General features: G+C 39.2%; 1 protein-coding gene across 5 annotated transcripts; it reads left to right on the forward strand.

The window, feature by feature from the left end:
* The first annotated feature begins 990 nt into the window (after positions 1-990).
* On the forward strand, positions 991-23,390 carry ccpg1 (cell cycle progression 1). 5 transcript variants are annotated; one of them, XM_042344032.1, is made up of 12 exons: positions 991-1,169; positions 5,869-5,944; positions 7,442-7,529; positions 8,385-8,467; positions 8,989-9,196; positions 11,235-11,330; positions 14,491-14,745; positions 16,147-16,158; positions 18,759-18,877; positions 19,243-19,359; positions 20,241-21,682; positions 22,523-23,390. In XM_042344032.1, the coding sequence occupies exons 2-12, from the start codon at positions 5,885-5,887 to the stop codon at positions 22,719-22,721; spliced, it is 2,679 nt and encodes an 892-aa protein (XP_042199966.1). In that variant the 5' UTR covers positions 991-1,169; positions 5,869-5,884; the 3' UTR covers positions 22,722-23,390. The 5 variants fall into 5 exon arrangements, with proteins under 5 accessions (XP_042199966.1, XP_042199967.1, XP_042199968.1 ...); XM_007906601.2 differs by lacking the exon at positions 991-1,169 and adding an exon at positions 3,505-3,522; XM_042344033.1 differs by lacking the exon at positions 16,147-16,158.
* The last annotated feature ends 88 nt before the right edge of the window (positions 23,391-23,478 follow it).

The raw sequence follows: 23,478 nt of genomic DNA on the forward strand, positions 1-23,478 counted from the left end.
CTTGAAGAGTGGGTGCTGTGGGTTGACAAATGGATCCGATGTGGGTGACGGCGTTGAAAGTTGAGATGTGTAGGAAAACACAGGGTTTCCAAGATTCAAATAGGAAGGTGAAGACTGCTGCCTCTTCTTGGGCTGGGGATCGGGGGCAGGGATTGGGCTGGGCTCATCACACATTTTTTTTTCTTAATTAAATAATGCAATTGCCACTTCCTTTCCAATCAGCAATACTTCTGCTTGCTCCTCTTGCTTTCGGTTCTGTGCCCCTTGGTGCCGGCTCTGCTCTGCAGGGTCGCTCTCGCTGTCAGAACCCTTTCTGTTCGAACAGAATTCTTACAATTCCCCCTTTGCTTTGCTGTTGTGTTGGCTTGTTGTTGTGTCCCCCTCCGGTTTGCCCGGCCGCGTTGTCGAGGAGAACCGCCGAGGAGAACTGGATGGACCCTGGTCTTCTTTTGCCAAAGCAAATTCTTACGGTGTCTTAATTCTTATTATCTCGGGTTACAGCGTATAGTTTGGGGCACCACACGTCGAGCGAGCGCCAGGATGATGGAAGGCGAACGAGATGGACCTCGGTCTTCTTTTGGCCAACAAGTTCTTAGGTTCTTATGCCTTGTTACAGTCCCCCTTTGGTTTGCTGACTCTCTTGTCCCCCACCCTCCCCCCGCCCACCACCCCCCAGGTGGTTACCGTTTGTTGTGGAAGCGGCGCCATGGCAACGGCCTCCTGATTGGTCCGGTCGAGCCGCCGACGCGTCAGTAGTTCCCGCCGCGTTGAAGGGAGAGCAAAAGGCAAGGGGAGGCGGCGTCCGTCAGGACTACAGATCCCACAATGCCGCGCGGCACCGGCCCGTGTTGCGCGTATCGTAGAGGGGGGGGCGGGGCGGGACGAGACGACGTCACGGCGTCACTGCGTCACAGCTCTGGCTGTCGTCGGTCAAAACATCACAAGAGCCGCGGCCGGGGGTTTGGGCACGCGCTTGTGTTATTGTCTGTGTTTATCTGCGCGCGCGGGCGGTGAGGGGTGGGGGGGGGGGAAGAAGAGGAGGAGGTGGTGGTGGACGACGCCGACGACGACGAGGTGCCGGGCCGACCGACCGCTGAGCGACTGTATTTTCCACACCGGTTCGGAAGACGGCGGCATTTTTGATCACCGGATGAGCAGAAGTGAAGCAGGTTAAAAAAAAAGTTGCGGTGTTTTTTTTCGCCCTGTGGGGGCGGGTGGGGAGGAGGGGGGAGGAGGTGGGGGTGGGGAGAGAAATGTCATCAACCGAGTGAGATAGAGGTGGGGGAGAGTAAAAGAAAGACTCTTTCCCCTCATTCACTCTCTCACTCTCTCTCCACGGTCGTCGAGCTCGAGGAGAAACGGTTGACATGGCTGTAATAACACGTGACGATGTTGTTGTGAGGCAGGAGACGGTGGTGGGGGGGGAGGGGGTGTCAGACAGAGAGAGAGGGAGAGCAATTGCTACCAGATTGGGCGACTTTCACGCCCAATTGGACGGACGTGTGTGTGGGTGGGGGTGTGTGTGTGTGGGGGGTGTGGGGGGGTGGGGGGGAGAGAAGCTAATTTTTTTTTTAAAAAATGTTTTTATTTAAACCTGTAAAATGTCTCTCTCCCCTACCCCCCCACTCCCTTCCTTCGAAGAGCTTTTCTTTTAACTACTTTACTTGTCTGGTTTTCAAAAAAAAATCCCCCGACTGACTGACTGACTGACCTTAAATCAATCATGTTGTTGTTGTTGTTGTTACTGCTGCTGTGCTGAGGGAGGGGCAGGCGACGTCTGACAAATATTGGGCTACTTTTGGTGGGTTTTAGGCTACAAACGCTATTTTAATTTCTGGCGAACTTGGGAGGGGGTGGGGGGGGGAGAGAGAGAGAGAGAGAGATGTCGGGGGCTTCTGAGGACACTTAACAGACCAGGGGGATGGTGAGAGAGGAGGTGGGGGGGGAGGGGGAAGGTTAAGTAGCTCTCTCTCCTCTCTCTGCTTCTCTATTCCTCGCAATCTCTCTCTTTCAACCCACCCCCCCCACACACACACACACACCCGCCTCCATCAAAAGCCACCAGCCTCCTCCACCCATACCGGCGTATCCTGCCCTCCCCTCCTCCGCGACACCGACATTACATGGCTGAAAAGGGCAGAGGAGAGAGCCGGACGGGCAGGACGTGGTCGAGTTATTTCGGTAGCGGGCTGAGCTGTCTGCCTTGGCTCGGTTTTGCTGGGGAAAGAGAGAGAGAGAGAGAGAGAGCTCTGATGGAAAAGTGACCACATAAATAAATGCATCAACGAGCTAAACTGGGCACTTTACTTTTTGTTCGGTTCTCCCCCCCCCCCCCCCCAAACCCTCCCCCCCCACTATATATATATATAAAACCACAGCTATGTATTCAATTTGGGACTGTACACGATCTGGTTAGCATTGGATAACTCCCCCCCCCCCCCCCACCACCCAGCACTAACCAGCTCTCTACCATTCTTGTTCACTTTGTGAAATAAAAGTATTTAGGTGATTTTTCAACAAAAAAAAACAAATAACCAGAAAACTAGGCTTGTGTTTCAGGTGTGGAAGATGAGTTGTTAGGCAATAGAGTACAAAATTACGTTTGTGTAGCGGGCTTTCATGTTGGGAGGACGTCCCAAGGCATTGGACAGTCAGCGATTTGGACCAGGCAGGCAGGCAAGCGCTTGTTTTGACTAATAGATGCCAACAGACTGTGTAATAATCAGGCAGATGCGAGTGCGCAGACGCGAGCAGGCGAGTGGCTACAGGAACCACTCAAAGAGGAACAGACCGGAGTTAGCCGGCCAACTTTTGCCCTATTGTTGCCCTGTGCCGAAGACGCAAGCGGCCAGATCAGAGGCCTTGGGTGAGCAAACAGTCAGCGAGGGGGCCGAGGGCTTGGTGTTCCAGGCGAGGAGGCTCCAGGCGAGGAAACGCCTTTTCAAAATCTCCCGCCTTCACCAACTGTCTAAACCGCCTACACGACATCATTTCCACGCGCTGTTCTTCAAACGCTCCACAAGCTAAGTATTTATGTTCACCTCTTTTCCATCCTCCTCCTTCCTCCACCCCCGTCCATCCTCCTTCTCTGGCTTTGGTCCAGCAAAGCCATGAGAGCCATCCCCTCTGGCTCCCCTCTGTGCTGTCTCCCCTAGCCCCTGCCATGCCTGTAGGCTGACCATGTCCCACTGAATGCCGCTGCTCCCAGTCTCTGCGTGCGCGTTTTGGCTGCCGCCCCAACCCGAGCCGCTTCCCACCCCCTCTGAAAATGCTCCCCTTCTACTTGCCACACTCCTTGACACCCACCCAGTCCTTCTCTCCCACCGCCCTCCTCTCTCTCCTGGACCCCATAAGTGCCTCCCTCTGCTCCAGCTTGGACATCCACCATCAGGCCCATCATGGCTCTCAGCGATGGTTGTCTCAAAGCAGCCACTCCAACTGCCCCATTGTCCAATCTCCCTGACACAGCCACCTCTTTTTTTTCATGATAAACCGTGGAGGGTGGGGGAGAGTTTGGAACAGGTAAGGATGTGGATGAGGGAAGGCAAACACCCCACTATATAAATGTAAGTTGTTGTTGTAATGATGATTGAATAAAACAAATTTTGTTCTGGAATTGAAGGCCATGTTTCAGACGCTGACGACTATTTGTAATCGTTCTTGGCAGAGGTGCCAAAACAGAAATTATTTGTGTGTTAGTCGTGATCAATCCAGAGGAATTAACATGAAAATGATATTTTGAGCTCTGAGTCAAAATGACTGTAGTTTTACTCTCAACTGTGAGTGGCTGATTGATAATCATCCAAAAAGGCTCAACTGGATCGTAATGGATCACTAAACCTTTGTATCCAAGCACGCGCAACGTAATTACTATTCAGGATCTAGGATCTGGAGTTAAATTACTTTAAATTTAAGTTGAAACTGGTGAAAAAAATAATGCCAAGATAAAAGAGGATCATTATTTTTCCAACGTTGTGACTTGTCATATAGTTTGCAATGGCCTTTTCTGGTCTGGTACATTCCTACATTGTACTTAAAATCTAAATTCTTCTTGTATTTTGTTTTGAGCTCTTTTGTCTCATATTTATAGTAATTCATTGAACAACTTTTTGAACATCTAATGATCCAAGATCTTGTTTCCACATCACTATAGTATACTGTGAACTGGGTGGAAATTTTAAGCTTTTCATAGTTTTTGAGATTTGTCTTGTTGAATCTTATTCATCAGCACGAGATTTGTGAATATATGAATTCCATATTTTTCTGGGGCCGTACTTTACTTGTCAGAGTGACCATTCTGCTTTAAGACCTTGCCAGTGCTGCAATGCTCGATTGTGAGCAGCTGTTTCTCGGTCTCTTGGCCTAAACTCTTTGGCACATCCTCAAAACAATGGAGCTGCATCGCACACCAGCAAGGCACTCTGTCTTGGTGAACATGTTTTACATTTTCATCTTGGTAAATAATTAAGGAAGATTTATTGATTTTTGTGCATTTTCTTGAGTGGTTTTAAGCACCATTAAGGATTTAAATTTAGGTCAAATCCCATAATAGCTGCAGAATAAGATGTTTTCTGTGTCAGTGTAAACAGTGTTTAATCACATGATAATTTTCATGATCTAAATTACTTACTGCTATGAAAATTGCAAGAAATATTTGTCTTGTTTTCAGTGCAACTTTTGTAAAATGTGACTTTTGTCAACTTTCCATTTCCTTCTTTGATCTTAAAATGCAACATTTTGGTGGTGTTGCATCACAGCTTGCAAAGATCGTAGACCATAAAAAGTTTAATTTTTACAAAGATCAGAAAAATTGAGATTTTAGGAAGAGATTGGGAGGGAGCAAACTGTCACACCGGGCAAATGTATTTTTTTTAGAAACAAAATAGTTTAATATTTTGCAGATGTCAGATGCTACCCTTCATGAGGGGCACTGTATAAATGCAGTTGTTTTTCTTGTGGAAAAAATGTCAGTGAATTTAAAGGATAAGAGCAAACTGAGAGACTGCAGAACTCATGTTGTTTTATCTCCTGTAATCTTAGAAATAATTTTAGGAATTAAAATGCACCATGGAGCAATAAAAGTTTTAATGTGTTTTAAATCAGATGGACCATTGTTCTATTTTTGTGCATCATTGCACTGTATTGTAATAATAGAACATGGGTTAGAACCGATGATTTTCTCACATGATAAATTTATGACCTTGATTAAAGATGGGCTAAAATGATAGACATTTGTCTCATAGGGAATGAGAAAAAATGAACAGGTGAATCACCCTAGGCTTCTATCCTAGTCACTGGATCAAGAGTGGCATCAGCAAAGCCTTGAACACCTGTCTGCTCTCAGCTGCATATGGTGCAGAACAGGGAAGAAAGATAAATTGGAAGGAGAAAAATAAGACTATTGTACTTTAATCTGTTTTATTTTTTCAAAACAAAACTGCTTTAAAATAAAAAAGGATCAATATTTGATGATAATTCTGTAGGTACAGTATTCTTGAAAAGTTGTTAGAATAATCTGAGTTTGGATTGGTTTGTTACTGTACACTGTAATCACAAGGATTTATTTATCTGACGTAGTGCTCAAAGCCCCAGTTTCATTTTAAGCTCACACATAAAACCCACACAGCTGCTTTATGAATAGATCCTTTGTCTGCTGGATGGATATTTGTGCAAAGAGAGATGACTGGTCATGTGGCTGGCTTCAGAGACGAATACCTTCTGGCAACTATATTGTGGCTTTTTAATCGTTTTTTGTTCAGTGCAGGTAGCATCAATTGAATTGAAGTGCTATTAAATATAATTTACTGAAATAGTCCATTGCTACACTGCAAAGAGCTGGACTTACGTTTGATATGTTCTGTTTTACAGTTAACCGGGCTTGAAGATGTCCGAGAGTTCCAGTGATAGTGAATCTTCCTGTGGTTGGACCATTATACACCATGAAGTACGAGATTTTTCTTTTACTTTTTTTGTACTTAAGGTGATAGATGATTTTTGCACTCACTGAACACCTGAAGAATTCAATAAAAATCGAAGAACTGCCAACACAAACTAGTGGAATTATGCACATTTACAGATTCCAAATGTGCACTGGTCTGCATAATTTAAGATTTAATTTTCATTCATTTTTTTAAAAAAGTTTCTTAGGTTTGCCACATTGTTGCATTTCTTTCCTCTTTTAATCCCTATTCTCTATTCTATTTTTACAACATCCAACATTTGGAACTATTTCTAACTATTTAGAATAAAGTTTCCAGTTCCCACATCCATTTTGGGAGGTTCTCTTTTATATTGGGACTAAGTCTGTAGCTCATGAGAAGTTAATAGATTGGTTGTTGACAGGGTTACAGCTGTAATGTGACCATTGCATTATCTTGGATATGAAGTTTACATCTAAAAGAGGATGTGGGAAACTGCCAGTGTAAAGATGTAAGTGACATTCTTAAGGTTTACATAATTATATTATCAACTTTTCCTTCATACTAACATCAAGCCTCCCACAAACCATAACTACTAATTATAGACGTGTGGAAATAGTTGTTAGAATGTTAGAAATAAATGCATTTATTTTCTATCAGCGAAAAATAGTGTACTTTAACTGTATCAGCGAAAAATAGTGTACTTTAACTGTTCAATAATGAAATGCTTGCTGCTAAAAAATGGTGAGTTCTCCCTGCACCAGGTCCAGCAGAGTCTTGATGTCCCTGTTAATGACCTCCGGCCTGCTTCACATCCCCCGCCTTGCTCATCCCACTATTGGCGGGTGGGCCTTCCTCCGCTCTACACCCACCCTCTGGAACTCCATCCCGTAGTCCCTCCATCTCGCCCCCTCCCTTGCCACCTTCAAGACCCACCTAAGATCCTTCTCTTCGACCGTGCTTTCGATCTCCCTGCTCCCCCAGCCTGTCCCCCAGCTCATGTCTGTAACTCTCTTGTTCCAGCGCCTTGAGACATCCTCCCGACGTGAAAGGCACTATACAAATGTAATTTTTGTTATTGTCATTTGATGAGACCAGATGATAATGGCACATTTCTTTTTTTATTTTTCTGATGCTTGAGATGGGAACCAACAAACCCACCATCTTCTCATGTGACAGTAGCTTGGTATTGAGCCCACTAGTACCCCAGTACAGCTGAAAGTTTAACGTTTGCCAGCTTGTTGGATAGTTTCCTCCAAACAGAGTCTACTCTCGCATACACCTGCACTGGAGTTATAAAGGCCATAGAATGAGGGAGGAGAAACATCTATATACCTCAGCACAGTTCTACCAGCTATGTGGTTTGGCCTCATCCTGTTGGTTTTATAAAAATACGCCAGTATTTTTGGAATGATTAAAATATCCGTTAACCACATTATTTTTGTAACTGCAAATACATCTGTATATTTTGGACTTTCTACTGTAATATTGTTTGCTGACTGACTTTTTTTACTTTTTAATAGGGCTCTGATGTGGAGGTGCTGGGTCCAGACAGAGGAGAGGCAGAATGCTCAGGGCCTTTGGAGCATCAACAGTTAGATAAGCTCTTGGGTAGGCAGTATAACAGTTAAAATACTTCACAAACATTTACTTTTGTCATTCTAGTTATAAATGAAGATTCATGCAAATGCATAAATTTTAGAATCTAGCTTCCATATCCATATAAAAGAGAGCCTCGTAAAAGTAAAAAATCTTAGATTTTAAAATGGGTATTATTCTCTCTTGAAATAGCTAAAATCATGTATTATCTTTTTACAAAGCCTTATTTTGTCTCTTCCAAAAGTGTATTTAAAAACTGCTATCATTGTATATTGGCCATGTGTGAACAAATAGTTTTTGATAGCACTTGGGGTGGGGGGATATCCATTCATTCCCCGAGTGTACGCTGTAATCCATTTCATTTTGTTCAAGCTTCACAAATTCTCTAACCTTTCTAACCTCATTTGGTGAGAATTCCCTCTTCATTATCCTCCATAGAGAAAATGGTTGTAACTAACAAACGTTATTTCAAAGTTAATTGTGACTACAAATTGGTTAATTCTACCTTATTAACATTTTTTTGTAAGCTTTTTGACCTAATAATGGGCTGAATTAAATAACAAATGGTAATGATCTGGACAAGCAGCAAACCTCAAATAGAAAATATTTAAAGCTCTAGCAACAATTAATGAGCTGCTTACTAGTCAAAGATAGTATTAAGGGCTAATAAATAATACATTTTTTAAACCTGCTGTACTGAGGTTTGGCCAGTGATGAAGCACATACATTGAGTGTACTGGGATATTCAGCACTTAAGACTGCTTGGCTATCACATTATCCTGATATTTCACATCGAGTCGGATTGCTTGTAGTCGCCTTTAATTTCCTGGTCTAAAATATTTTATTTCAACGTAATTTGGTTTGCAGAAGCTGAAACTGATCATTCAGTATCAGTCACAGATGGTCCTGATTCTTCAGTCACTTTGAAAGAAAGGGAATCGCTCTTTGAGGTGAGCTATTCATTGTTCTTTTATCATTAAAGACGTTTAGAAGTGCAGAAGTTTATCAAGGAATTTTAAAGTTGCCTCTGTGTATGCCGTGGAAAAGTAATATTCAGTAAAGTCAAATTGCTTCTGATTGTAAATGTTTCAGAACAATGAATTAATTGAACAACTGTTTAGGTTGAGTCAATTTTTAAAAAGCAAATTTATAGTTGCCATCTTAAAAATAAATAAAATTTGTTTTTGCAAAATAATTGAATATTTGGTTGAGTGGTAACAGTTTTCAGTTAAGTTCAAATTGACCTATTGCTTTAGAAACCTTTCAGCATTTCACGCAAGCCTATCCAGTACTGTGTCTGCCACATCAGATAAATGGCTTCAAAGAGTGCAGCAAATGCTGGCATGTCAACTCCGCCTCTGTTGGTCATCAGAATTAGGTTAACTATTTTAAAGAATAGCAATGTAGAAAACTGAAGATTTTTTCATAAATGAAAAATTAACATGCCTGGTTACCTTTTTCTTTTAAATAGGTACCAAAAGAAAAATCGGCTGATGATGGTGCTATTGTTGGTGCTACCAGTGACGATTCAGATATTGTTACCCTTGAGTCACCTCCTGTAGAAGATTTGCATGTCCAGGAAGAAACTGAAGTTGAAACTGAACAGGATACAAACAATGAAGAATTGAATCTTGGTTCCTCTTCCAGTAGCCAGTATACCTTCACCCCAACTGAAACTGGTAAGACCGGATCATTTAGGCTACAAGCAGAATTTTAAGAAGTACATTTCTGATTTATTGGAATATGTTGTTGATACTGCAGTTACTGACTTAATTCTATTTCAGATGTTGGTGAATAAATGTTGGTTCTGGAGTTTAATGCATATAATATAACTAATTAAAAAATGCAAGAATTATATAATAAAAATATGACAATTATAATAACCCTAATCCTTGCATTTGACATGTCACCTTATTGCATCATCGAGATTTCTGAGTGCTTCATAGGATTTTAAATTTCAAGTTTGCTTATATTCTAGAAGCTTCTGATACCTATTCCTGACATTACAGTTGAGTCTGAGTCAGCTCTTTATGTTGCTAAAACCCAATTACTAAATCAACTATATCTAAATATAATATGTATGGTGATAAAAGAACAATGCATACCTAGAAAGATAATGCAAAGCAGCAAGTTAAGCAAGGATCATGGAATGTTTACGGCAAAGGCCATTTGGCCTGTCTCTGCTGGTACTAGCTCCCCCAGTGTAGCTAACTACTCTAATCCCATTCTCCTAATCTTTCTTCATGACCTTTATTTTTTTTCTTTTGAATGCTTAAGGTATTGCTTAACTTCATTACAGAGCTGAGATAAATGGTGACGATCTCAATATTGATTTTTAGTTCTATTGAACATACTTGTGTTTTCTGACTGTTCGATAAATTGATTTGTTGCTGGCAGTGGCTCAGGATATGTGCGCATGTTGTCATTTGCAGGTCTGTGCAATCAAGTATGTGATTTAACTAATTTGTTATAGGGTGCTAAATGAAAAGTGGATTGCAAAACAGCACACTCATTTTTTATGCAAACATTTAGTTTTTACAAATGCGTCTTCATATGTAAACACACTAAAAGCAGTCATTTTTGTATTTTTCATGCTGTTGTATTCAGTGGCAAAGAATTTGTTTGTATGTATCTCTCATTTTATATAACTAGTCAGAAGTTACAAATCAAAATGTCTATGGATAGTGTTATATAATGTAAAATAATTGAAGTGATCAAATGAATCAAAAGTGAAATAGGCTGTAAAAGTAATATCCAACTGGCACAGATAATTAGCCTAACTTTTCCCAAAATAACTTCTGGAAAGGTTGAATATTGGAATTTAGGGTTGGTAGAAAATGTTTAGAAACCACTGGGAAAAGTTGTTATAGCGTATTCAACTGGGTTCGTTGTCTTAGTTGGGTGGCACTGTATTTTGCATGCTTTGATGATTGAACAAAATGGTGCTCCAACGCGTTGTGTTCTGGATTGTTTAAGGCTGGGTTAATTCCTCAATCACCAATGAACATTATTTATCTTGGCTATACCAAGGTAAAGTGCCTAACAGACGACAGATACTAACATGTGCTGTGAAATCATGAATGCCATTTGCTCTGTGTTGACAAGTGTAGGTACAAAACTACATTGAATCTCAAACTAAATGGCTCAAGCAAAAGAAAGCATAAATCTAGATGATGTTTTCTCCCCTTATTTCACAACTGATACATCAGTTTAGCCAGTGCCAGTTAAATATTTTTAGAATTATGTGGTTTGTTTGTGCCCCATCTCTAAACCTTTTCTCTGAATGGATTGTGTGTGCAATGATTTCCCTTGGGCACGTTTATCCTCATTTGGATCATTGGGAGAAGGAACTGAGGAGATGGCAAACCTATTAGTATTAATTTTTCTACATAGTTCTGCACTCTATTTATAAATCTAAATGAATGGTGAATTCCAGAACCAGCATGTCATTTGCTTACAAAAAAAACAAAAGTGGATGGTGGCTCAATTTATGATTGCTTTACAATATTGTGCCGCAATTAAGCTTCTAGATCAGTAAAAATTTTCACTGTTAATCTCTAAATTTGAACAAATAATTGTGACATTTCTGAGTATGGATAAATTAATACATATGTATTTAACATATAGCTATATACAGCTAATCCAAAATATTTCCTTGATGTGTGATCTGTTCATTAAGCCTTGTAAACTTTTGTTTTATTTCATTTTTTGTGAAAGAAAATATGCTGGAGCATCTTTGGAGGATTCCAGAACATGTAAAAGAATTGGGTAATCGTTTGAGAAAGCATCTGTCAGGCAATCTGACCTTTCCAGGTGGTGTGACTTAGTCTGACCTGTAGGATTTTTTGCTTGCAACTTGCCTCGCTGAATGTGATTTATAGTAGTTTTATTTAATTTTTAAAAATAGAATGTCCAATGAGGAGCCCCTCCTATGTCCAGTACAAATGTTGAAAAATCTTTTTGTTTGGAGAATAGTTCAATGCTTTGTTTGCCCTGACTTTGTATTTAAAATCACCTGTAATCCTTTAACTAATGTAAACAATACAAAGCCGCTGCTTTAGTTTGCATGCTCCATTCCCTTCTGGAGTTGAGCCAAACCACATGATCTGCATTTATTTGCGTTTATGTTTTCAATGTTCACTGTGCATTCACCATTGAGCAATGGTGCACCAACTCACTTCCTTTCTTTTTTCCTGTGCAACACTAATGGGCATCTTATGTTAGAGCAGTAGTTTATTTTCCCCCCAGATTAGAATTACTTTCTCAGTCTTAGTACAGTCATGTTAATCAGTCCCCATTCAAATATTTTGTTTGCAATTATTGTGAATCAGCTTATGCAGTATGTACTGTTATTGTAGTAGAATTTTATTTTGTAGTTTTAATAATAATTGCATTTGGTGTAGCGCCTTATCACGTTGTTGCAATGTCTCAAAGCGCTTCACAGGCTATACTGTGAAATGGATTTGACTATTTTGTGGGTGAAGCACGATAGCCAATTTCATAGTTGTAGAGTTAGTAGGTGTGTTTGTCAGCTCTCCCCTATTTAATTTTTTTATTTTGCTTCAATTTTTAAAAAAAAGCATGTAAGTAACCTTTGGAAAGAGATATCTTTGTCAATGCATCACTCTACCCACCACCATTATCTGTCCCTAATTGAGACCTACCCCAACAATGAGTGCAGTTAAAAAGAAAATGAAGCATTCAGTTATTTGCCTGGCCCTGCACCACTGCAAGAGGTAGTTTGACAGTCTAATTTGAAGCTCTGGAGAAGAATCATGTTGGGTTGGAGCTGTGTGACTACTGTTGATATCAACATGATTGGTTTGCATGAATTAGTTAAGACCATTTCTTTAATTGTCCGCCCTCCCCACCCCACACACACACACAAACAAAATTGCATGTGCTTTAAGCTGTTAATGTATCACATTTTTATTTTGAGGTTTTCAGCTTGAGCTCACTAAAGCATTGCATGTAATTTCTGTGCATGAGTGTGCGGAAATGTTCATGCTAAGGAAAGAATGGTGTTGCACTCAGTATTAGTGTCAAGTGTTCTCAATTTTTTTCCTAGCATGACTTAGATCCAGGATAGAGCTCCCTTTATACTATTATCAACAATGATATTCAACCCTATTTTCAGAAGATCACCTTCTGCTTTCCATTTTCCACATCAGGCAATGAATGTAGTGGCTCTTCTAAGTGAAGGAGACAATTTTGGGCAAAGGCTTGGAACACAGAATTATTATGAGAAGAAAATTTCTTACTGAAACATTATATTTGTGTAGCGCCTTTCACATTGGGAGGAGGTCCCAAGGCTTACATTAGCTAATCTGATCGATGCAATTTTGCATGATTCATTTAAAGTCACAAGTTGAGTTTATTCATATGATACAACTATTGATTAACCTCTTGCATTGTATTCATATGAACTTTATATTAGGAACAAAAACTTAGTAAAAACAGTTCAGCATTTCAATTGATTGAGACAACAACATTTTGTTTGTAACGACAGTCCATCCTTGCATTTTCATGAATTGAATTTGTTGTAATAAATCATACTGTAAGCTTTAATTTTTTCTTTGGATTTGCTTGCTCTCTCTTTTGGACTAGTAAAGATTTTCATATGTGAGAATAATCTTTCAGCATTAGCAATTGACATGGACAAGACCTTGATGCACCAAACAGTCTGGCGTGAAAAGTCGGACATGATTTAACACACAAGATGAATGCAAACTTGAATTTCAGATTCTGGACAAAGTTTCCTTGAAAGGCAAGCTTTTGCCTTTAAAAGCTTAAAGGCAATGGTGAGATCTATCTGCAGCACAGCTTGCCTTTCAAGCCACCTATCTTGTTGAGGGAAGGCAGAGGATACAACTAGCCAGGAAAATAAACCGTGATTAACCTCTTTCCCACAGGCTTATTGGTTGGATTGTGTTGGTGGGAAATGTGTTTTAAATCTTATTATTTGCATTTTAAATATAGACAAAGTTAGAATATCTACTTGCTTCATTTTACTTCTGTGGGATTTTTGGGGTGTTTTATTATTATAACCAACATCCTGCTGGTGAGTTTTTATCATACAGCTAACCCTTGAGCTTGATATTTCTCTGTACAGTGTTGAAAGGCCATCTGGATATGGTTTTAAACTTTCCACACCACTGTCTAGGAAATTCTCTTTTACTATATTTGATTGATTGATACAGTCCTAGTTATCTTTATTTATTGTACATATGATAAGAGCATTTCAATAAGTGCTGTGTTGCTTCTGATCAGTTAGCATTTGTGCTGTTCTATATTTTTTATTTTGAAATATTAAGTACAGTAAATAGTTTTCTAATGCTGCATTACATTTCAGATAGATGACAGTTCCACAGCCTAATTTGCTAAATCCAGTATTCTTTTGAAGAACAAAATCATGTTACTTGCCTGAGCTCAGTTGCCTGAGACCCACCTTAATGGTGGGGATACTCAAGAAGGTACTCCAAGTTCAGGATTGACACCTGCCTGTCATGTGGGCAAGTGTGATTCTCCCCTTTAATTTTCACATGGCTAAGCCCCCCGCGTGGACAGTTGTCATACTCCTATTGTTGTTCTGGCGGAAATTGGTTAGTTTCCTGGCATGTACTAGAGATCAAATTGTGTTGACAGAGAGGAAGCCATGCTGAGAAAACAATACTTCCACTTATGTGCTGACTCTGATCCCCTTTGCCCCTCAATATAAAATGAGCATTTTTCAAAGCCATTAGGTAGGCAATCAGATTGAAAAGTGAATATGGTATAGTGGAGTCTTTTTGCTCATCAGTTTAACTGTCTCTTTTTATCGTCAACTTTTTGAACTTAAGTACCACAGACACTGAGCACCCACATACAATGGGATCTAAAGTTGCTAAATACCACCCCTGTAGCTAACAAATTGGATATAATGGAGCAGCCTTTTGCTGAAGTCCTTATAGAGGCTATCTTTCCTTTTTTTTAGTTTCCTCATTTGAACCGAGCAGAGATGAATCAAGCAGCGATGAAACCAGTGATCTGGCAAGCAATGTGGCACGAAGACGCCGTACTAGAAAAAGAACAATGTCTGCTTCGGAAACTGAGGAGAAACCCGATGAGGAGGAGCCAGAGCAGCAGCAAATTCAGGAGCAGCATCGCCATCGGTTCAATACTACCCTGAATAAATGCATTTTACTTGCACTGGTTATAGCTTTCAGCATGGGATTTGGACACTTCTATGGTATGTTATTGGAGTGTGGCTTTACTAACTAGCAGTAAAAGTAGGTTGTGCCCTGACCTTGGACAGCGCTTCAGTTTGCATATGTGGTGGATCAGTTTGTTCTTCTTCCCTTTCATAATACAATTCTATCACATACTTTGTGTTGTGAAACAATTTCTGCTATGGAATAACTGTAGTTGAAACTGGCATCACTTTGACATTTGGAGTTGGGATGAGACCAACATGGGGAGGTGGTTTTGCATTTTAGGGGACATTTGCACCTGTTGCTGTGTAAATGCAACCAATGCAAAACCAACCTTAAAAGTTTAAAACAACTGCCTAGCCAGTTCTTTCTATAATTGACAGTTTCACTGTCAGTTGTATACTGTTGAGCAGGTGTCAGTGCTCCTCTGACTGAAATGCAGTTGCACAGGTAGTTATGACTCTGTCCTCTCTGCTTATATTTTAAAAGCATGTGCCAGTGTCATGTAGAGCCTGTGGTGTGGCATTAATACAATAATGCTCTAGCACAACAGAGTGAAAGAAATATCGATTATATAACTTTTGATTCTGCCATGCTGAGTTTCAGCAGTCAGTGCAGTTCCAAAGCATCTGCTATAAGGGAGAGGAGAAATTTGATAACGGTGTCTTCTGGTTCACCTTTATGAGTCATTGGTGCCTGGCCAAGAACGGAATTGGTAGTGCTGCATTAGTGCCTTAAAAGCAGCTTTTAGCTGGTGACCTACCATCTTAGACACAAAAAGATGAAGGAGGGGTGGGCATCAGCAAAGCAAAACATGGGAGAAGAGGTGCATTTACATAAATAATAGGCGGTTTTATATAAAGCTGTATTTTCTCAAGAGGCAGAAACATACCCTCAAAAATAAATAAAATCAGTTTCCAATAAAAAACAGAATTTTGTGTTCAAGAATCCTAAATAATGTCTCAAGCATATTAGCTCACCCTTCCACTCTCTGCCAGAATGGGGTCTCAATTCCTGGAGTGGGTGGGAGAGGGGGGGAGGGGGGCGGAATAACAATTGCGGAACAAAGCAGTGTTAAGCTGTGCCATGGGTTATTGAGGGAAAATTCGCTTTGTCCAGAGTTATTTGCTGGATCAAAAATAATCTTGCAGCACTTTAATCGTTGCTTAAAATGTGAAATATCCTAATATCAATAACATAACGAAAGGAAAATTTAAAAATAGATGTGCTTCTCTAAAATTAAAAGTGCATTTAGGAACAGTCAAACAAGTTGAACTATTAAGAACGAAGACTGACTTCTTCACCTGTGACTGAGTTGTAAACCTTCCAGAAAGTTGGAAATTTTGTCGTGTACATTTAATTTAAATGGAGTTCTGTTGTCATGTCTAAAATCACTTCATGTTCTATGATCCGCCTCATGTTTAGTTTTATATTTTCAGGTACATTTGAAGGTAAGAAAGGCAGTAAGTACAATAATAACAGTTATGGGAATGGTGTGGAAATATTAATCTGATTGATAGCTGTCTGGGAACCTTTTTTGTTTTATTGTAGCAGTGCCCTAATTGTTTGCCATTGAATTACTTTCTGGTCGACAAGCGTATCCATTGACAGGTAGGACTGATGTGCTCTCAAGCTTCCATCTTCTGTGCAATAATTGACTCATGATGGTGCAAATTTCCTTCCCAATGGGAGAAGTGCTTGCCTTCTTCCTGGGACCTCTTAAGCTGGCACAGATTGATCATTCAAAAGAGTTGGGGTAATTTCTCTCTTCTCTCCCCCTCCCCCTCCCACGCCCTCCAGAATATAGATATCTCAGGAATGCATATTGGTACCACAACATTGTGCAATCTTGCTTTAAAGCACTTAGAAGAGTTATTGTTCTTAAAGCAAATTACCCTGGCCAGATGAAAAAATTGCCACATATTTATTATATTTATTGTAACAAATGGTATAGCACTTGCAGTAACCAAGTAAAGTTTTTTTTTAAAGCCCCCCCCCACACACACACATTTGGTGCCTGGATTTGATGTGAAATTATTAAAAGTATTCTTTTAGCACTGTATGCAGCATGTAAAATGTGATTTAATATTGATTGCTGTCCTTATGCAGTAACACAGATTCCACCAAGATTTTTAGGTTTTAATGCTTTGTTAAAACATGTAAAGCTATTTGTAATACATTTTTTAAAAGTTTAAATCAGTTAATATACTGGAACAGTGAGTGTATAAAGTGCGTAATCTCATCTAGCTTATCCTATAGCATTTTGATTATGATTGATGCTTTTATTAATGGGAAATTGACGAATAACTGTCACTAAATGAGTTTATTGCTTCCATGTCAACCAAATCCATTGATGTGTGTAACTGGAACTTCTTGTTAAAATCAGGGGTGGGTGCTCTTGTGAGAATCTGTGCATAGTTTCCCTCACCGAGTTCTAGATCTTTCTGAAACTGATTGCTTATGTTCTCAGCATTTCATGCAAAAGAAAGGGAGACAATTAGAGAAGTGCCCAGGTTCTTGATGGCTCCCATTAAACATAAAATCCATACCTCGGCTGACAATTGTCTCTCCTCACTGGTTGTTTCTTTTTTTCTGCTTGTCAAGATAAAGCATGTCTGTGCTAAGGAAGGCTGGACAGTCAATGTCATGAAGCACCCTTGTGTCAGATGTAGCATGACCATCTGCAAATGTAAAAAAAAGTTTGCTCTTATGTAACCTAGCATTGAACTCTTCTTCCTTACCCGCTCCTCAGATCTTAAGAGCAGCATTACCTACTTCTAGTGTGTTTTTTTAAAAAAATTCAACACCAGCTATCCTTAAAGCTTGGCCTTTCTGAGACAAGATTGACAGTTTGTACAAATTTGATGACAGTTTTGTGTTTTTGGCTATGCCAGGCACCTCTCACAGTTGTGCAGTTGAAATGGGAAACTTGCTTGGAAATTGACTAAACTCATTTGTGTAGGAGCCATCCAATTGGCAGAAAGGCTTCATTTTATGCATTTTATTTAAAAAGACATTTAACAAAAATATTTGGTCTAAAATGACTTCACTCTTTCAATAGTAGTCAATCTTATTTGTGGAGATCAGATCATGTTATTGTTGGGCATGAGTAATGTACTAATATAAAAGGCTTCACTCTCAATGCATTTTACACTCATAAAATATATTCTTTAAGAAGTGTTTTTTTTAATAATTTATATTTAATGTTGTGTAATTACATTTTACACTGCTCTGGCGATCAACTTAGAAAGTGCGACATTGTATAAAAAATTTATTCTAGGTACGGTACATTAATGGTGCTTTAAAAACTGCAGTGATCCCACAGGAACAAAAAAGTCACATCAACTATTTGATTTACGCAGAGAAAAAGTAGTAGAATTAGAGAGCTTAAAAATATATTTTTCCTTCAGGTTTATCATAAGACGTTTGCACCAGTAGTAAACTTTTACTTCTCTTTCCTTCTCCCATTTGCAGACCTCAGAGCAGCATTTCCGATTACGCCAGTGTGAAATACTGTTTCTTTCACAATTGTGAAGATGATGGATTGGTAATAGTTGTGAAATAATAGCCAGTATTGTAAGCGGTGAAAAACAAGCAGGAAAGGCCTACTATGGACCACACTACATCGCTACTTTTCTTGGGGCGGGGGGGGGGGGAAGTATTGTGTAGATACTCCCAGAACCCCAATGTAATCGGGTAAAAGCTGCAATACATTCATCCAACGCCTGCCCCCATCCTGCCTCCACCTTTACTATTCAACCTTGACCTTCTTCCTTCCACAGACCAACCCCAAACTCTCCCAGCCCCAGCAGCATAGAAATCATGGTGCCTTGTTGAGTGTTCACTTTGGACTTCATCTATCGTTATGTACTTAAAATACTGTTCTCGGGCATGTGCAAGTTCTTTCTTGAAGGAGTTAAGCAATGCAGCATCGAATGCTTTTGTTGGGAGGCTGTTCAACATTATCACTACTCTCTGAGAGTAGCCTGTGTTTCTGAGAGAACTGTAATTTTTATAGTGCTATGGTGTGCTTTTTATTGGCTGTTTGCAGGAACTACCCAGATACAGGAGCAACAGAAACTGACAATGAAACTCCATGAAGATGAAATAAACGATGTTAGAGATGATCTCTTTCAGTGTCAGAAAGAGCAAGATGCAATTATAGACAAGGTGGGTAGTGATGTGTACAAGCCTCATGTCAAAGTGTTGTATTATGGTTGTATTATGCTTAACCTTGACGTTCCTGAACAAATAGAATCTCTTAGCCCAACAATAAAGGATGAAATATTCCAGGGAACTAATGTTTGATCTCTCATTCCTGGGTGCAGGGACCAGTTTTAGTGATGAAGTTGCAGCTTCAACTAAGATCTGCTGGCTCACTAAAACCCGGATCAAACGTAGGACTTTTCTACTCTATGCTATTTAGCTTCTCACTGGATAAACTGAATGAGTTACAGGAACAGCAGCAAAGTACTATTTCCAAAATGTCCTGGGTGCATCCAGTGGCAATTAATAAGTGATGTGTTACAATTTAGGAAACACCTGGGCAACTAGTAGAGGAAAAACAAGGCACAATGCTTTCAGTGACGGAACTTATGGATAAAATGACAAAAGAGAATCAGCAACTCAGACGAAAGCATACTGAGCTTCAGGTAACTCAACTGGTCTTGGATATAGGACTGTTTTCTGAAACTAAAATTATTTATATAGTGTGTATATATTTTTGCAACAAATCCGCAACTTGTGCATATTACAAATAATGAATCTGACTTAACATTCTGCTGGCGATATCCAATGTCTTTAAATTTCAGGCCTAAACGTGTTGTCAGTTTGTTGTGATTCTCTATTCAGATTTTAAAAATGGAGAACACAATAAAATATTCTGTCAGATTGGAGATCATAAAGATTATTTTTATAAATTAACCTTGGAATGGGGAGATAAATAAAACTAATCCAAAAGGCTTTTAAACCTTTATTGTTTGACAGGATGAAAACTAATTCTATTATTAATGTATCAAGTCAACATAGCACCCATGAAGCAGAGGATAGGAGTTGTATTTTTGTGCTTTCGTTTCCCCTACCCTCCTCTATTCCCATGTTCAACCACATAACAACCGCCAGGATTACTTGTGTAAGTGTAAATAATCTAGAGAATACTTTAAATTGTCTCACCTATTCTGTGGTTTTGGGAGCCATAACCCTATTCCCTAATCTCTTTCACCTGGTGAATACGTTGTGTTGAGCATATGTGATAACTGCTATGGTCATTCAGTCAGACCTATGCCTATAAGTGAGAAGACCATTTCAAAATTCAGCACCTAAATCATAGCAATGAGTACTTTTATGCTGAAACTACTCGTCTCCCCTTGTGGTTCTTTATAAGTAACCATTTTTAAGAGTTGGAGGCTTGGTAAGATTTCACCAGGCATATGTGATTTGTATATAATAAATCCAGAAATGCTACATGCATGTGAATGCCTTTTACACATACAGCATATGCTTAATAGTCTTCCATTTTTGATTACTTGACTAGTCATACAGAGAGAACTTGGCAATGCGTTTGAAACAGACTGTGGATGAGAAGCTATCTGTTCAGTTTCAGCACCAAAACCTTGCTAAAGAGAATCAGCGAATGAAGCAATCTCTGGAAAGGGAAGAAAAAGCTTTATCCTCGCTGCAAAGTGAGCTTCGAAAACTGAGGGAACAGATCAGAACATTAGAGGGAAAACGTATAGATGCTGAAACAATCATCAATGAGAACCAGAAACTAAAGGATCATTTGGAGGAGGACAAGCAACAAATGCAGAGTTTCCTTCAACAGAAAGAGACTCTTGTAGGTGAAGCTCAGATGTTAAGGAGGGAATTAGATAAAGAACGCCGAACTACTGAAGCTTTGCGGAAGGAACTAGATTCTTTGAGCCATCTTCAACATGAAGATGATGATGATGATACGGTACAACCAGATCAAGAAGGTTTACAAACAAGACTGTCGGAGCTGGAGAAGAAATTAGATTTTGAGCAGCAGCGTTCTGACTTGTGGGAGCGTCTTTATGTTGAAGCTAAAGAAGCAAAGGAAGATGACCCTGAAGTTGAATCTTTGAAAACGAATACCAGAACATCAAAGGAAGAATTTGGTGGCAAAGGGGGCAAAAGGAGACAATTCAAGGAAAATGTCATGAACTCGTTTAAAAATAGTTTTGACGCTGTGAAAAACTCGACCAAAGAGTTTGTGCGACATCATAAGGAAAAAATTAAACAGGCGAAAGAAGCTGTGAAAGAGAACCTTAAAAAGTTCTCTGATTCCGTCAAATCCACATTCCGACGTTTCAAAGATTCAGCGAAAAATTTATTTTCCAAAAATAAAAGACGAGAAGAATCAAGAGATGCAAGGGCCAGGTATCGTTTCCAGCAATGTTCCAATGGACGCTCGTGTAGTGCAGATGAATACAAACGTCAAGCCACTCACCAAGGTAAAAATTCAGGTCAATATAAACACAATGAGCAATTCCACAAGAATTCAGGGAAACCCCATAAAATGGATCCTGAAGAGTCGCCTAGCTTTGCCAAACGTACAAGCGGTTTTGATCAATTTAGAAAACATTCCTACCACCAGACTCCTAAAGGCTGCTCTAATGTCTTTGAATGTGCCCATCAAGAATCCCTTAATCTCTTTAATAAAGTTCTTGATCCCATCAAGGTTGAAGAGTTCCAGGACCTGCTACATAAATATCTTCAACAGGAGGACGTCAACTTCCAACACTGGGGTGAACTGGAGAAATTTATAAACAAATTTTTCCACAATGGCCTCTTCATACATGACCAAATGTTGTTCTCTGATTTTGTCAATGATGTTGAGGATTACCTGGAAGATATTGTTGAGTATCAAGAAGGCAAAAATGACCCTTTTGATGACCTGGATGAATACATCTATCGTCATTTTTTTGGTGACACTTATTTTAATCAGTTTGGACCAAGGTAAATTTGAACAATTTTAACTCTTGAATCTTTTCTGTGTTAAGATTTATAAACATTGCCTAAAATTAATCTGAATTATTTGTTAGCATGGCTCAGTTGATTTACATATTCATTTCTGGGTGAGAAGGGGGTGGGTGCTAATCACTAAAAATAACAATCTTTTCATTAGTAAGCAATTCTGATTGGAACTTAATAGTCTTCCACAATATCCAAACACACATAGTGTCTTTCCTGAGATGAGGCACAGCATATTAAATGCTCAAGCTCTAATTCTCTTAGATCTTATTGTCACTGTAGAAAGCTGTCAATTTGGCGACGAAGCCTCCCGCTGTCCAGCCAATAGATTGATGATCGAGCCATTTGCTATTTGTTTCAGACAACCTGAAAAATGTGGTGCACAATCCAAATATGGAATTTTGCTTTGATATTTTCTGTTGACTATATGACACATGTTTTTTTTTGAGCAATGAGTTCACCGTCTGGAAAAGTTTGCTGTGGAAAAGTAATTCAATATCCCAACAAATATGCAAATGAGGAGTGCATAGGCTGAATTAAAGTTCTTAGGTGGTATAAATATTGTTTTCAACTGGACTGGATCAAATTGGTCACTTTTTTTAAAAAAAATTGTTTTAATATCCTTTATTGGGTACATCCAGCCAGTAGATTAATAACAGAAATTTTCTGTTTGGGGGACATTATATCATGCCACATAATATAGTGAATCATGTTTGTTTGTAAAATTTAAACAGAATCTGGCTCAATGACTGATAAAAATTAACAATACAATTTGTGAAACTTTAATACTAAAACAAAATAATGAACTTTTTCTTAACCTTTCAGTCAACTTTTTAACACTCATAAATACAAGCAGTCATCTAAGAATGCTGAAGGCCCGAAACATCAGAAACATCAACGGAAATATCAACAACAGGCTTATCACAAGGAACGGAAATGGAATAAGCCAAGACGTACCAATGGAAGACATATGGCAAATGTTGAAATTGAGTTGGGTCCAATGCCTTTTGATCCAAAATATTGATGGGTGTAAACTGCATAAATCTGTGCTTGAATATGATCCTATCTGAATGCTGCTTTATGAAACATGCCTAAGAGTGATGCCATTTCAAAGAAAAAAACTATATGCATCTTGTTTGATTTCAAGTATTGAGAGTAGAATATTTTCCCCTTTAGCAAAAAAACTGGCCAGAAACTTCCTAAGCCATTTGTTGTGTTGTAAGTGTGTTACGTTATACCAAAGTAGTTTGGTATTAAGAGTTTTAAAATTGCAGGGTCTTTAGTGTATTCGCTAAGTCTTTGCATGCAATGGTGTACATGCATGAGAATGCAAATCTCTTCCCTTCAGCAAGTTTGTAATTTGCTATCATGTGAATTTAAATTTCATGAGGTGTAAATTATTAAGAATATTTGGTGTGCTAAATTTTGCACTATTTGAAGGTTGTAATTTTATTCTATGGTGAAGATTAGCCCAGTTCTTTTAGTTTCCCCTACTTTTGTGTATGCTTTTGTACAGATCTATTCACCTGTGTTAAATTTGTGTTGGGTATAGAGATGCTTTATGTTTTTAATTTGAATTCAACTTGGTTGCACCTTTTTCCGTTTAGCAAATAAAGTGAACACATGTAGGCAACTGATGATAAAATGGAAAATTTCATTGATAAAAATAATAAAGGCGCTGGCTTATTTCAAACCGTGTTTCTTTATGATTCAGCCTTACCTTTTATGAGTTCATGGATTGTCCAAGAGTTGTGAATGTTATTCGTTTTACATGTATGCAA

The sequence above is a fragment of the Callorhinchus milii genome, unplaced genomic scaffold, assembly GCF_018977255.1.
Source record: "Callorhinchus milii isolate IMCB2004 unplaced genomic scaffold, IMCB_Cmil_1.0 Scaffold26, whole genome shotgun sequence".
In the NCBI taxonomy this organism is placed as follows: Eukaryota; Metazoa; Chordata; class Chondrichthyes; order Chimaeriformes; family Callorhinchidae; genus Callorhinchus; species Callorhinchus milii.